Source organism: Halichoerus grypus, chromosome 2, assembly GCF_964656455.1.
Source record: "Halichoerus grypus chromosome 2, mHalGry1.hap1.1, whole genome shotgun sequence".
Taxonomy (NCBI): domain Eukaryota; kingdom Metazoa; phylum Chordata; class Mammalia; order Carnivora; family Phocidae; genus Halichoerus; species Halichoerus grypus.
In genome coordinates this window covers 60242462-60257470 of record NC_135713.1, presented here as the reverse complement: position 1 = coordinate 60257470, position 15009 = coordinate 60242462, and the positions used below count along the sequence as shown (strand labels likewise).

At 36.4% G+C, this 15009-nt stretch overlaps 1 protein-coding gene across 10 annotated transcripts in view; it reads left to right on the top strand.

Annotated features, from left to right (window-relative positions):
- Nucleotides 1–15009, top strand: part of FBXW11 (F-box and WD repeat domain containing 11) — a 122178-nt gene that overhangs the window by 35626 nt on the left and 71543 nt on the right. For 7 of the 10 annotated variants that reach the window (XM_036120308.2, XM_036120304.2, XM_036120312.2 and 4 more), the window contains one exon: nt 3926–4027. The exons of the other annotated variants lie outside the window; for them this stretch is intronic. In XM_036120308.2, coding sequence (XP_035976201.1) covers nt 3926–4027 — 102 coding nt within the window. The remainder of the gene's footprint in view (nt 1–3925; nt 4028–15009) is intronic. 10 annotated transcript variants of the gene reach the window in all.

Here is a 15009-nt window from a genome sequence, read left to right as displayed (position 1 = left end):
GGACATTTCTCTTCTACCTCTTTTAATAACTTTTTGCTTTTGAAAAATGCCAAAAGCTATTATTCTTCTTGTCTTTACTGACTTATAGTGTTTCTCAGCATGGTGGCCCTGATTCTGGTTTTTGATTGTACAGTGGGTATGCCAAAATTAATGAACACTATCAGTTTCCTTGACTAATGCTATTTTCTTTGGCCGTAGAACCTGCAAATATAATCAATCTAATTGGGTATTTGCTGTTAATATTAGAACACTGTGTGAAGCATTTCTTATTCCTTATGAATAATTCTAAATTAGAATACTAGTCATTACAAGTAGCTAAATGTGAAATCAGAGCAAACATTTCTTGGGGGTTTTCTACCCCTGAGAGCCCTCTCTTAAGTGTCCCCATTGTGACCCCCGTGGGTTTCTCTTGAGCTCGAGGCTGAAGTCTCAAGAGGAAAGAGGCTTAGTTGGTATTGTTGTTGGCTTAATAAGTAGGTCAATAAGCATTTGTTAAAATTGGTAAATACCCACAGTGTTAGGGTAAGTTTTTGAGACATATTTTAATAATGAGATAGTGTTCCTCAAGTTTAAAGAGAGACCAGTTATCTTTAAAAAAAAAACACAAAAAAACAAAATAGTCTACCTTGTGAATATAGCTGATATGACAAAATCTTTACATTATACTGTTAAAGAATGATAGATAATAGTTATTCTACAAGTCAACATTGATTTCCAACCAGGTCCCTAAATTTAAAGTTAGAAGTTTCAAGAATCAGTTACTGCTGTGGTCCTAGCTGCATTTTAATGCTCTTAGGTTGATGAATGTGGAACTTTTATTTTTATCCATTATTTTCAAGTTAGATCAATGTCTTCTTGGTCCATTACACTTAAGAGGAGCCTTGTTTAGACTACTAGCAGGTACATCCTTATAAAAAGATGGGTGTATTTCCTAGAGTGGCATTTTGTGTTGTGTAAAGACTATTTTTCAGCACTGTGGTTGGTTTCTTAGCTTCAAGGAATTGAGTATGAAAGTAAAGAAGTTCTAATACCTTTAATAAATACTGGCATCACTCTCTGTACCCCACAGTGTCTTTCATAGATATTATAAATTCTTGGAAATTAGATCTTGAGGGGGTTCTTATCTTTTCCTGAATATACAATTTCAATATCAAGCTTTTAAAAACATTTGTAATAAATGGCTACTATTTTGAAACTAAGTTTTCAGAAGATTTTCTTTATGTTGTTTTCCATATATTTTTAAGTATTAGGTCATTAGATGGTTAGGAAACTTTGGGAAGATCATTATTTTTCTTCTTTAGTTTCTTCTAAAATCAGGGGTGGAAGTGCAGACTAAATTGTCTTCCAGTTCTATATGATTCTTTGCTTTATTAAATATGAAAATGTGTCCCCCTTTTTTTTTAAGTTTTGGATCCCAAGGCATTACCAGAATCTAATCAGGGTATAGTATTCTTATGCCTTCATAGTTTTACTGTTTGAGTCAAATACATATTAAATTTTGAAGAGGGAACCTGTTTCTGTGGAATAAATGAAAATTAATTTGCAGGTGAACTTTGGTGTTAATTTGGTATCAGTTGTTGAATCCAGGTGTAATCCTTAAACTCCATTCTCAGATCTGAGTGATTCTGTGATTTGGATAATTACAAAGATTCCAAAAAGGAAACTTAAAGTTGAACTATGGGGCTGTTGGGAATTTATTTAATTTAAAATAATCGATGTAAGCAATGTATACAAATATAATGTGTCTGGGCCTTTTCTCTGCCCATCTGCTTCTGATGCATACTGATGTAAGTATTCTTTTAATAAGCATTTGCTAGATATCTCTGGACAGAGTTTGTTTTAGTGGAAAGAAAACAGATTTGCTTAGAGTCAGGCAGAATTAACTTCTAGTCCTAATTTTACTATCAGTTAGCCCTTGTTTTCTTGCTCCTTGAACAAGCTGCTATTTCAATAAATCAAGCACTCCTTTACTGATCCATGGATTCCTCATCTTTAAAATGGAATAATGCCTCTCTTAAAAGAGTTTTTGCGGAAAAAAGTTTTTGTGGGGGTTTACTCTGTCAACTGGCTATCATATAATGAGCTTGATAAATGGCAGCTGTTTATATTATTATACAAACATTTATTCAGCATCTTTCGTGGCACTCTGTGAAAGTGTTGGGGTAACAAAATATGGATCCCTGGAGGATCAGTGATACATTTCTATATTAGCTATGGTAAACTTTGCAGTAAAGGCACATGTTGGAAATGTATGGTTGTTACCAAAAAGCTGCTTAATTTTTTATTCCATTTGATTCCCCAATGGTTTTGGATTCTTTTAATGCCTTTTCTAAATAATCTCAATATTCGGGGTGCCTGGGTGGCTCAGTCGGTTAAGCGTCTGACTCTTGATCTCAGCTCAGGTCTTAATCTCAGGGTTATGAGTTCGAGCTCTGCACTGGGCTCCATGCTGGGCGAGGAGCCTTCTTCACAATAAATAAATAAGTAAGTGATCTCAATACTCTAGTTAAATTATAGGTGAGATGTAACTAGTAAGTGGCAGATGCTGGAGAGGAGCCCAGGTCTATTTGATGTCAAGCATAGTTGTCTTTGTTTATATTATAATTGGTATGACCACAGAATTTGTCTCCCAAACCAGAATGCTTTTGAGAATGAAAGTTAATTTGTCTCCCAAACCAGAATGCTTTTGAGAATGAAAGTTATGCTGGGACAACAAGTGTAAACCTGGACTGTCCAAGGAAAATGAGGATGTCTGACCATCCTAATTATAGCTAGGATAAACAAGTTTATGATGTTGAGTCTAAGACTTCTGGAGTATTTTGGTTAAATCCAAACACCCACCTTCAGTTAAAAAAAGATGTTTTTTTGCATGGTTATTGTTTTTGCTGTAGTAAACTAATTGACCTTAGATCTGCAGAAAAAAGTACTTATTGAATACCATAAATAATCTAATGGCTTAAAAATACTAGCCACAATGCATATGTTCATTTTTATATTTTTCTTTTTTCTTAATTCCCTTAAAGCCAGCAAGCTTTTAGAAGAGAATGGGAATGGGTAAATGAAATAAGCCTTTAAGTTCTTACTTGTGTCAAATGAACTTTGTAAAAAAAAGTCTAAAATTAAAATCATCATATTCCAAAGTTTTTCCTTTGGAAAGGCAGAGATGTGGATGACACTACAAAATCAGATATGTTTTTAATCAGCTCTTTTATTGCCTGTATCTATCAATCTATCACTCATCTCTCTTATTCCTTTTGCCTTATGTCTCTAGGTGTCCTGTGATTTTATTTAGGGAAGTACAAAACTGTATCTACATGATAAAAATTCAGATGATCAAAGTTTTTACAGTAGAAGCATCATAGTCTTGTAGAATTAATGTGGGTTTAATAGACTAACGAAGGTTTGAAATTCTGGCTCTCCCCTCCTTTGCTGTGTGTCCTTGTGCAAACGATTTAACCTCTGAGCCTCCGTTTCTTTACTGTGGTGTGGGAATTAGAAAACACACTTAAAGTCCCTGGCACATAGTAGGTGATGTAATGATGGCATTTATAATTATATGACTCCAAGACTAGAAACGGTTATTTTTATTGTTATAGTCACAATCTTACCATTAATCTTGTTGCTCATTCAGACCTTCACAGTTCCCTTTAGTGGGTTTTCATTTAAACATTCTCTCTCTCCCTCTTGATTCTGTTCACTGTGTCCTGAGGAATTAGTGGTTGGCAGCAGAAGCCTCCTTTCTGTAGGACAGAAAGTGGGCCCTCTCCCAGGGTTTCAGTAAGTTGTCTAGGACCACCATCCCTGACCTCCAAACTGCCAAGGGTGCATCCCCTGCCCAACTAACATTCAAGTTGCCTGTGTGAAGGAGTGATTTGTTGCGGCCTCTAACTGCTTCTTCTCTTCCTTCCTTTTTGTCATCCTGCAGTGTTCTGTGCCAAGGTCTTTGTGGCTAGGCTGCGCCAACCTGGTAGAGAGCATGTGCGCACTGAGTTGCCTGCAGAGCATGCCCAGTGTCAGATGTCTCCAGGTGCCTCTCTTCTTTCTTGTTGTAAATGTGTTTTTTACGTATGCCATGAACATTTGTTGAAACTTGCAGTAGTGTGTTTAATCCAATGTTAAGTCTGCTAAATGTTCTGTGTAACCCTCTGCTTTTCTTCAGCCTGGGTGCCCCACATGGAGGAGTTAGTACCAAGAGGGGCCTCTCAGAGAAAATGGGTCTTTGGCTGGGCCCAGTTCTACTCCTCTTTTTCTGCTCCTGCTTTTTATTCTCCCCTCCCCCCACCTTGAAGTTCTGATTCTCATGTTTAATAGTTGTGCATGTGCCCACAAAACCCTGACATTTTCCATTTGGCTACTTTTAACAGTTCTTTGTTGAGTTGGGAGGGTTTCATAATTAAAGTGGTGATTTTTCTATTTTGAAATTCATCCTTTTGGCATGCTTTCTCTCCCTCCTTCAAAAAAGGAGTAGGGAGGGAATTACTAATTGTATAAAATCTCAAATTGAAGTTTATTAAAGGTCACAGCTTTATGCTGCCAATAACTGTCGGTTTGGGCCACTTCCCAAAGGCCAGATCTGACACCTGTCCTCAGGGTCCACCCAGGTTTCCAGGCCGAGGCTGGCAGAGAATTCCACAGATAAAAGTAAAACTTTTTGGGGGTGGGGAGGGGTTGCTCAGGAAAAAACTGTTAGCAGGAGTGTGGCTGGACTGCACTCACTTGTTGGGATGGATTCTAAGGGGAGCCAAGGCAGAAAACTTTGCGGCTTTATTGGGGAAGTTCTGTTTAGAGAAAACGTGTATTTAATTAAGTATGGTTTCAGTAGCAATATTCAGTTTTCATCACTGCGTATTCCACACAGTTTATTATATCTTTAAAAACCGATATTAAATTCCTGGTGTCCTGTGGAGACTGCCCTGTTTTAGGAGAACACTGTAAAATGAGGAAATGAGTTAGAGGGATATTATTGATGGCATGGATGACTTCACTGTTCTCAAGGTTATCTTTCTATTCATGTTTACAGTCTCTAAATGGAGTGGGGGAACCAGGAAGGAGGAGAATTTCTTTCATATTGGGATTGTGTATTTTATTTACTTATTAGCAAACATTCTGAGGAGCATTGGTGTGGTTATTGATTCAAATTGCTTTCTTTAGAAAACTGTACTGGAACCTCACTAACAGAATTAACTAGAGAGTAGATTCAGTATAAGATCCAGTTGTTACAGGAGTGTGCATAAAAAGGCGGTACAACACTTAGGGTCCAGGGATTGGGTTTTGCAGTGAGGCTCCAGTGTAATGTATATTTTGTTTTTGGAAAAGCAGCTTCGCTGCATGCAATGTAACTTTAACAAAAATGTTCTTCAAATGGCAGATGTTGTTGCATGGACTCTCCTTGGTGCTAAATAATGGATATTTGCATTATAGTCGCAGTGTGTTTTTCTGAAATGCTTATTACTTGAATGTTTAAAGTTAATTGTTAGTGGGGCGAATGAGTTTTTTCCAGAAATTTAAGTAGGGGAAGAATTGTAGTGCAGATTGAAGTGCAGATTCTTCTTATTGCATTCAGTTAAAAGTAATTGACCAGTGGGAAACATTTTTCAATATATTTTAGTATCAGTATTGTGAATTCTCTGGAGGTGGGGTGAGTGGGAGGAAATATGGGTTCTTACCTTGTTGAAAGTAGAAACCCAAATGTGTTCAAAGTTCTTTGACTTCTCTCTCCCAGGGAAAATCATTTAAGAGAAAAAATGTAAACTTTGCCTTGACTGGACCTTGAAATACAGTGGAATACTGAATGATATTCACTGAAATGTGAATGGAGCAAATACTGTTTTTAGAGATATATTGGGAATTTTGTTTATTTAGGTTTTTGTTTTCTTTAGTATATAATTGAGAGTCTACAACACAGTAAAATGAAATATTTACTCAGCTGATTTGGAATTAGCAAATCATTACTCTGTTTTGTTCCGTTTGTGAATGGAAAGTAAACATGTATTAAAGAACGTGTTAGATTTCCTTCCTGTCTACTCACTGGTTTTACATATTACTGTTTTAACACCAGTGTTCCTGCTCTCTACCTCCGGTCTCCAAACAGTGCTACAATTTAGTTGACTTAATTTGTCCTTGGGTTTTCAAAGAATGCCTGTTGGTTTTATTTGCTTATTACATCTTTGGTTTATCACAAAGATGACTCTTGCTTGACATTGCATACCTCTCAGGGAACCCATTTTAAGAAGGCCTCAGAAGAGAATAGGTTGCCTGAAGAGCCTGCTTGACTTTGCTTGGGCTCTGGAGTTGCATGACAGGGTCCTCCTTAAAATTACCACACCGGACCCATTGCCAGTTGGAACTTGAGCCAATTACCTGTCTATGTGGCTGAATTAGTGTACCTTTTCAAAAGCAGAAATAAAGATAGTAGATGCCTTTAGGCATTATACAATCCCTCCAGGTTCTGCTGTCTGTGAGAAAGGAAAACAGATAGCTAAGACTGAAAAAATAAAAATCACTCATTTACCTCAATAAACTGTTAAAAAAATATATATTAGCTTTGTGACAACCCGGTGAGGTAGGTGTTATTATCCCCATTTTTCACATGTGGAAACTGAGTTTCAGAGGTGATATGTGTGTTTGGACCCAAGTTAATACTACATAGCTGTGAAGTGGTAGAGCTGGCATTTGAACCCGAGCTTGGCCTGATTCCAAAATTGTTCTTTCCTCTGTGCTTGAATGCTACTGTTTCTAGAATTTTCCATCTTAGTTTTGTTTGTGAAAACTTTACTTTTGAGATATCTGGTGTGTGGCTTGTTTAGCCATTATTTATTTGAAAATAAAAAAAAGAAAAACCTGACAAATCTTTGTAGGTGGAAAAAATTGCATTCCCATTGCCAAAATGAGCCCTCCTGAATCTTAAAGCTAGTGAGGTTCCTGAATGGCTTGTCTGCAAGAATATTTACTGTGCATTTGGTATGTGCCAAGGCCTATCCTGGTGTTGAACACATAAAGATGAACAATACAGACTTGTTCCCTGCTTTGAAGGAGTGCGTTATAGTAAGCAGACCCGTGAAGGAAAATCCAGTCTAAACTACAAATAAAGTCTGAGAGAGAGAGAGAGAGAGAATATGTGTATAATAAACTATGAAGTTAGCCAAATGTATATGTGCTTTTAAAAAAATGTGAACCAGTTTAAACTAGGACTAACTCAACATTTTTTTAGAACAGTTGAACTGGAATATCTGGATGTCTCTGAACAAGTTGAACTGAATCAGTTTCTCAGTTGGTTCAGCTCTCCAGATTGAACCGGTTGATTGTTACATCCGATAATCAAGAGTTCAGGCCACGTAGAATATTTGCTAAGACTCTAAGACTAATCTGTCACAGGAGTAATATCAGTGTTAATAATAGTGTGTATCGTTTATTTTCCACTTTCTTTTTATGTGTCAGGCTCTAGGCACTAGGTTATTTCATTTAATCCTTATGGAGAAGTTATCCGTGATTGCTTTTTGCTATATGCAGTTATTGAACTGAATTGACTTGCTTAAGGTTACACATTTATTAAAGTGGCAGAACTGGGTTGTGAACGTAGGTCTGGATAACTGCAAAGCCAGTGCTCTAGTCACCATGCTGTAGTGATAGTAACTTGGCAACTGCCATTTTTAGGTTGGAACAAATTCTCCTTTATTTCTAGTGTTAAAAGTTGAAAGCTAACGCACCTAGAATGGTAGAGGTTCCATGTAATGGACTGACAAATTTTCTTGGGAGTGCCATTTGCAAGCTCTCAGCTGGGGAGAGTATTAGCGATAAACTTTTCTCAAGGGGAGGACTGATAATTTGGATTGACAGCAAGCACCGTGTGAATCAAGTTTTAGTGCCTCCTCCCTTCCAACTCTAGTGTGGATAGTGCTGGACAGTCAGTACAACTTTGTGAAGCTGCCTTTTCCTTTTTCTTTTCTTACTTTCAGTATGGATAGTGAGCCACAGAGGTTTAAGAACACTACAGTTGGAAAAGAACACTACAGTTGGAACTTGCCATAGGATAAAAGGATATTTTTTAGCTATGGGCTGTAGGTTGGTAGAAAGAATCCTAGCTCTGGAGCAGACAAATTCAGTTCTAGTCTTCTGCCTGCTACTTAGTAGCTCTCTGACATTAGGCAAGTTACTTAACTTATCTGAACCTCAATTTCCTCATCCTTAAAAATAGAGATAGTTATATCTACCTACAGGATTTTGTGAAATAGAGGAAGGTAACATCTATGCCTTACTGATTGCTTGTTGTTGAGGGATGAAAATCCATTTCTTTCATTGCTTCTTCCTGGTTCCCTATTCAAGGAGAGGGAATTCCAGTCTTACAGTCTTGGATTCCATACCAGGGCAGGCTAAGAATAAGATAAAGGACCAGGCAGATGATATGGCCCCTACTGTCAGGTGTTCTCCTTTTGTTCTGAGCTGTTTCCTTATGTGAGACTGGCTGTTCCAACTCACTGTCTTTGTCTCTTTTCTAATGAACATTGGGGATTTATCATTTCTTGTTGCATATCCTGAGGCTACTGTGAAGGCTTGGAGTAACCTTTTGGATTGTTTAATGGTACAGTCTGTTATATTTTATGAACATTAAAAATTTTTTTCTCTTTATAAGAAAATTTACAAAATATCATTACTAAAACAAACAAATAAAACCCCAGCCATTGGTAAACTCACCACCCAGAGAGAACATCTGTTGCTGCTTTTAGGGTCTGTCTTCCTTCTGTTAGGCAAGGAGGAATCCATCAAATTGTGCAGGCTGTCTGTGTTATTATGGTGATGATAATGAGTATAACCAGTGGTTTTTTACATGTCCCTTGGAACCCCAGAGTTTGACTTTGGAGTCACTAGAGGGATAAAGGAGGGCGTTGCATAGTGCTTACTCTGAATTTATCTGTACTACATAGCAGGGCTCTTTGTAAGATTTTATGTGAAAAATTTTACTGTGGAAATTCCCAAACATACAGAAAAATAGAACCATTCAACTCAACCTTGAACAGTTTTCAAAATTAATGCTATTCTTAGTTCAACTTTCTTCTTCTCTGTTTTTTGCCGGGGCATTATAAAGCAAATCTAAGATGGCCTAAAAAGTAAAGAGGAGTTTGACAAATCAGTTTCATGTCAGCATTAAAAAAATTGTTCATAGACTTAAAAATAATATGATTGGTGCTGAAAGTTAGAAAAGACATATAAAATTTCCTTTGACCCCAGATCTCACTTCCCAAATTATCACTTACTAGTTTCCCAGTATCCTTGTAGACAAAAGCTTAAAAAAATACAAATATAACCATACTATACATAGTTTTTTAATTAATAACTTTCTCAATTAATAATATATGTTGACCATTCTTCCCTGTCACCACATAAAACCCAATACAACCTTACTTTTTTATAGCTGCAATAATATTCCATTATATCATTTATCATTTAAAAAAGAATTTGGCCAATTCCCTATTGAAGGAACTTTAGACTTCAGTTTTTTTTGTATCCTAGCACTCCACTTTACTATTTTCATTGGACATTTATCTTAGGCTTGTAAGATTATGTCTGTAGAATAAACTCCTAGATCTACAATTGCTTGATCAAAGAATATCAGTGTTTTATTGTTAATTAAATTATCTGTATATAGAAAAGTTTAATAATCTCTCCCTTCCAATCTCCCCTCGCACCCAAATGTTAACAGTTTGTTGTCTACCACTGCGTATTTGGGGTTTTTTTTTGTTTTTAACCTGAGGGTATATAACTCTGTAATTAAGGGATTTCCCCTCCTTTTTTTAAATAGGGAGAATGGGCTCACCCTAGAAAAACTGATACGGCACCTTCCTTTACTTCCTTTATTTACTTAACACTATATCACAGACATGTCCCCAGATTTATAAAGTCTAAATAACTCTTTCATCAGTGGTACTTTTATCATTCGTAGATTTGGTGGGGCGGGGGTGGTGAGAAAGAAGAGTACAGTTTTTTTTTTCTTTTTTGAATTACAGCAGTTATAGAAAAGTGCAGAAATCTTAAGTGTATGGCTCAGTGGTTTATCGCAAATTGGGCAGTGCTTTTTTTTGTTTGATAGGTATGGCTGAATTGTTTTCATGGAGGTTGGACCATTTTATTTATTTGTTTGTTTGTTTGTTTATTTATTTATTTATTTATTTTTGAGAGAGTGAGTGAGTGCGGTGGGGGGTGTGAGGGGCAAAGGGAGAGAGAGAGACAGAGAGAGACTCTTAAGCAGGCTCCACACCCAGTGTGCGGAGCCTGACACAGGGCTCCATCTCACAACCCTGGGATGATGACCTGAGCCAAAATCAAGATTTGGACACTCAAATGACTGAGCCACCCAGGCACCCAACTTGGACCATTTTATAGACTTCGAATGTTCAGTGCACTAAAGAAATCACATTTCCTGTGGAAGAGAATCTCTACTATGGGAAAATTAAAACTACATCTTGTGTTACTAACAGTTTTAAATTATGGTTTCTAAAACAGAGTGCATGATGATAAGGTTTAATAGCATAATTTGAGGACAGGGAAGCAAACAAATGGGATTCAGACCATATTAGAAAATATCTTTACCTTTTCAACAAAAATGATGTCTTATACGTCATATAACAGACATTTATTATGTTACTTATAAAAATGCTGGTTTTATGTATTTCTATTGATTTATATTATTCCTTTTATGAAAGTAACACTTTTTCATTGCAAAAATCTTAAGAGAAATATGAAAAAGAAATGAACCATTCAGCCATAATCTCATTTCATTTTAGTGTCCATTCTTTTTTTTCTTGACATTTTCTGTATATGTATTACATATATTTTTGTTTCTTTGTTTATATATAGGCTGATACTCAATATACTGAATTATAACCTGATTTTTATCAATATGGTTCATATTAGTAAAAGTCTCAATTTTCAATAACTGTATAGAGTTTCATTGTCTGAGTGTACAATGATCAGTCTCTTTTGATGGACATTAAGGTCACTAAATTTTAGTGTCTATGATTAATTCCTCAGATTGTATTATTCATTGGAAAAATTCTGAGTCAAAGGATACAACCTTTCTTGGGCTTCTAAATTTTGACCAAACTTGAACGAAAAAGATACTAATTTACATTATAGTAGTTCCTCCATTATCTGTGAGGAATACTTTCCAAGACCCCCAGTGGATGTGTGAAATTGCAGATAGTACCAAACCCTATATATACTATGTTTTTTTCTGTACATATATACCTATTACAAAGTTTATTTTTTAAATTAGGCGCACTAAGAGATGAACAAAAACATAATAAAATAGAACAGTTTTAACAATATACTGTAATAAAAGTTGTGTGAGTGTGGTGTCTCTCTCAGATTATCTTATTGTACTGTACTTATCTTCTTGTGATGAAATCAGATGATAAAATGCCTACGTGATGAGGTGAAGTGAGGTGAATGATGTAGGCAATGTGACGTAGCGCTAGGCTACTGGTGACTTTCTGATGACAAGTCAGAGGAGGATCATCTGCTTCCATACTGCAGTTGACTGTGGGTAACTGAAACTGCAGAAAGTGAAACTGTACATAAGGGGGGACTGTTGTATTCTCAGCAATGTATGATCATAGTAGGAATACATGCCCAGTGTAGAAAACTGGAAAACAGGAAAGCATAAAGACCAAATTTAAAATCAGTCATTGTTTACTCATGTGTTTTTCTTCAAGGCAACAAATATTTATGATGCTCCTTACTGTGTGCCAGGGATTAATATAGGGGATGGGTATACAAAACAGAAAAAAAGCCACTCTGTCTTGAAACCTAAATTTTAATGCGGGAAAAAAGAAAATGAGTAAAGCACAGAATATGTTAGATAGTAATAAGTGCTACGGAGAAGAAGTGAGATAGGGCACTCCAAGATTTGGGGCTTTTATTCTGTATGAGATAGGAAGTTCTTAGAGAATTTTGACCAGAGGAGTAATTTGTCTCTGTCTAACATTTAACAAGATCTTTGGCTGCTGTGTAGATGATAGAATGAAGAGAGGAGGCAGGGAGACCAAATCTAAGGTTGGCTAGTGTATTAGGGTTCTTCAGAGAAACAGAACCAGTAGATAACATAGGTAGGTGGGTAAATAGATATTTCAGAGCATTGGTTCATGTGATTGTGGAGATTGGAAAGTTTGAAGTTTGTGGGACAGGCCAGCAGGCTGGAGACTCAGGCAAGATTTCTCTGTTGCAGTCTTGAGGCAGAATCTTTGCTCTTAAGGCCTTCAACTTATTGGATGAAGACCACGTACATTATGGAGGGTAATCTGCTTTACTGACAGTGTACCAATTATAAATGTAAATCACATCTACAAAATACCTTCCCAGCAACATCTAGACCATTGCTTGGCCAAATAATTGGCCACCATGATCAGATATCTCTTCTTTAGAGGCCTTCCCTGACCACCCAATGTAAAATAACTTCCTGCTTTTCACTCTGTTCCTTTACCCTGCTTTATTTTTTCTTCATAGCATTTAGCACTGCCTGAAATTATATTCCATGTTATTTTCCCCCCTCCTGTCTGTTGTCTTTCTCCCCCACCAGAATCTAAGTTTCGTGAGAAAAGGGGTCCTGTCTTGTTCACTGTATGGTAAATATACCCATTTTCTAGAATAGTTCCTGAATAGGCATAGTAAGTTGGAATATGAAGGAATGGCTATCTTTAAGCTTTGTTAGGATTATATGGTGTAGTTGTAGTTGCTGCCCTAGCTAGAACTACTTTGGATTTTATTCTCTGAGTTCTTTGAATCCAAGTGTTCATGTGAGTTGAAAGTATTTTGAGTAAAAATTGATTTTGCTTTGAAGACTAGCTTGTATTTTTGTTTTGTTTAAAAAATACTTTTTTCTGGGGCGCCTGGGTGGCTCAGTCGATTAAGCGTCTGCCTTCGGCTCAGGTCATGATCCCAGGGTCCTGGAATCGAGCCCCATGTCGGGCTCCCTGCTCGGCGGGGAGCCTACTTCTCCCTCTCCCTCTGCCTGCTTGTGCTCTCTCTATATATCTGTCAAATAAATAAATAAAATCTTTAAAAAAATACTCTTTTCTGATTATAAAAGTAATACATGCATACTGTAGAATGTTTGGATGAGAGTGGAAAGGAAAATGAGAAATAATCTTCAATTTAGGAAGTGCCATTCTTACTATTTTGGCATATTTTCTCTCAGTATTTAATCCGTGTATATGTATATGTAATTTCATATGCTTATTTTACTTTATACTTTGTACACTTATGGTGATTGTGTTAATGTTTTCCTATTACTAAAAATTTCTCATGACATAATTTGAAATTACCATGTAGTGTATTTGATGAATATCACGTTATTTGTCATTTTTCTGGGTGTTTAAATCTTCATTTTTAATTATTTAAAAACTAATCACCGTCTTTCTGCATAAATCTTTGCCTTCATTTTGAATGACTTAGAATATATTTCTAGGAGGCATACTGTATATGTCTTGTTAAATTGTTTTCCAGAGAGTTTGTATCTCATTATACCCACACTAAGATTAAACTTTGTTATTTTGAAAAAGTTTAACAAGCTTTTCAGTAGTATATTCTAAATTCATAAGCCTCTTTACAAATGGTACTTCTCTCTGAGCAGTTTGAGTATATGCTGAGTCAGCTAAGGCATGGCCTACTAAAAGAAGGTCTAATACTACTGAATATGCTTGGCCAAGGAAGAGAACTCCAGAGACATTTTCAAACACATAGCAACTGTGCCAGCCTGTGCCTTCCTGTTGAGTTGCCTGGGTGCTATCTTTGATGGACTTCAAAACTGAGATCAGTCAGTTTGAATGAGATTATTCAGAAAATACTTAAGAAAGTATAGAATCACTTGTAAATCTTGTACATATTTACTGACTACCTACTGTGTACCATGTACCGTGTACTGTGTACCATGTGATGGCCTGGTAATACGAAGAACCAACTGCCAATTTTTGTAGATAGGCTGTACATAAAGACTCTCTACCCTAATATAAGGGAGGTTCTTTCTCCCCTCTCTTTCCTTTAGAAAACCAGGAGTCATTTATTGGAGTCCTTATAAGATCTCTTATATTATAGGATGCTTCCTAGTTATTTAATTTGGAATAAAAGGCAAATGTTAAATCCTCCATCTTTAAGACAGCAGGTTATGAAAACTTAAGGATTAAAGTATTGGTAGCAGAAGACACTATCACCTAATTAATTTCAAAGAAACAATTTTGCCAAAGGAAACATTGCCCCAGGGGATCTGGAAGAGTTCACAGGAAAGGGATGGATGGATGAACTACTAATTGTTGACTTCTATGAACGGTTGGGGAAGACATGAACTTCATTCAGTACTAGTTTTAGATGTTTATTGAGATCATCCGACAGTAGTGGTGAAAAGGAGCACAGAAGATTTCAGCACATTTTTTCTGAGAGATAAGATCCCACAATTTGTTTTATTTTTATTTTTAAAATTCTTTAAACTAGGCTCCACCCCCAACATGGGGCTTGAACTCATGACCCTGAGATTAAGCGTCACATGCTCTACTGGACCAAGCCAGCCAGGTGCCCCGATCCCACAATTTGAAGTGTTGGGTATTAATTAATGCACACCAGCTGTTGAAAGATTTTGCTTTTCATTTATTTTGAGACAGTTTCAAGCTTATTTCTCAGTACAATGCAAGAACTTTTTGTTTCTCAAACTATTTGAAAGTAAAGTTGACTGAATGTTTTGTCGTGCTCTAATGTTTTAGTGTATGTTTCTTACAGAGGAGGTTGTTTTACATAATCCTAATAGGAGAATCAAATTAGTAAAATAACATTGACACATTACTGCCATCCAGTCTTCTAAGTTTCATCAGAGGTTCGATAATGTTTTGTTTTGTTTTGTTTTATTTTTTTCATAGCAAAGGTATCCAGTTCAGAATGATGTGAAGTTGTCATACTTATTTAATTTCTTTCAATCTTGAATAGTTTCTCAGTCTTTGCTGGACTTTTCATGACCATGACACTTCTGAA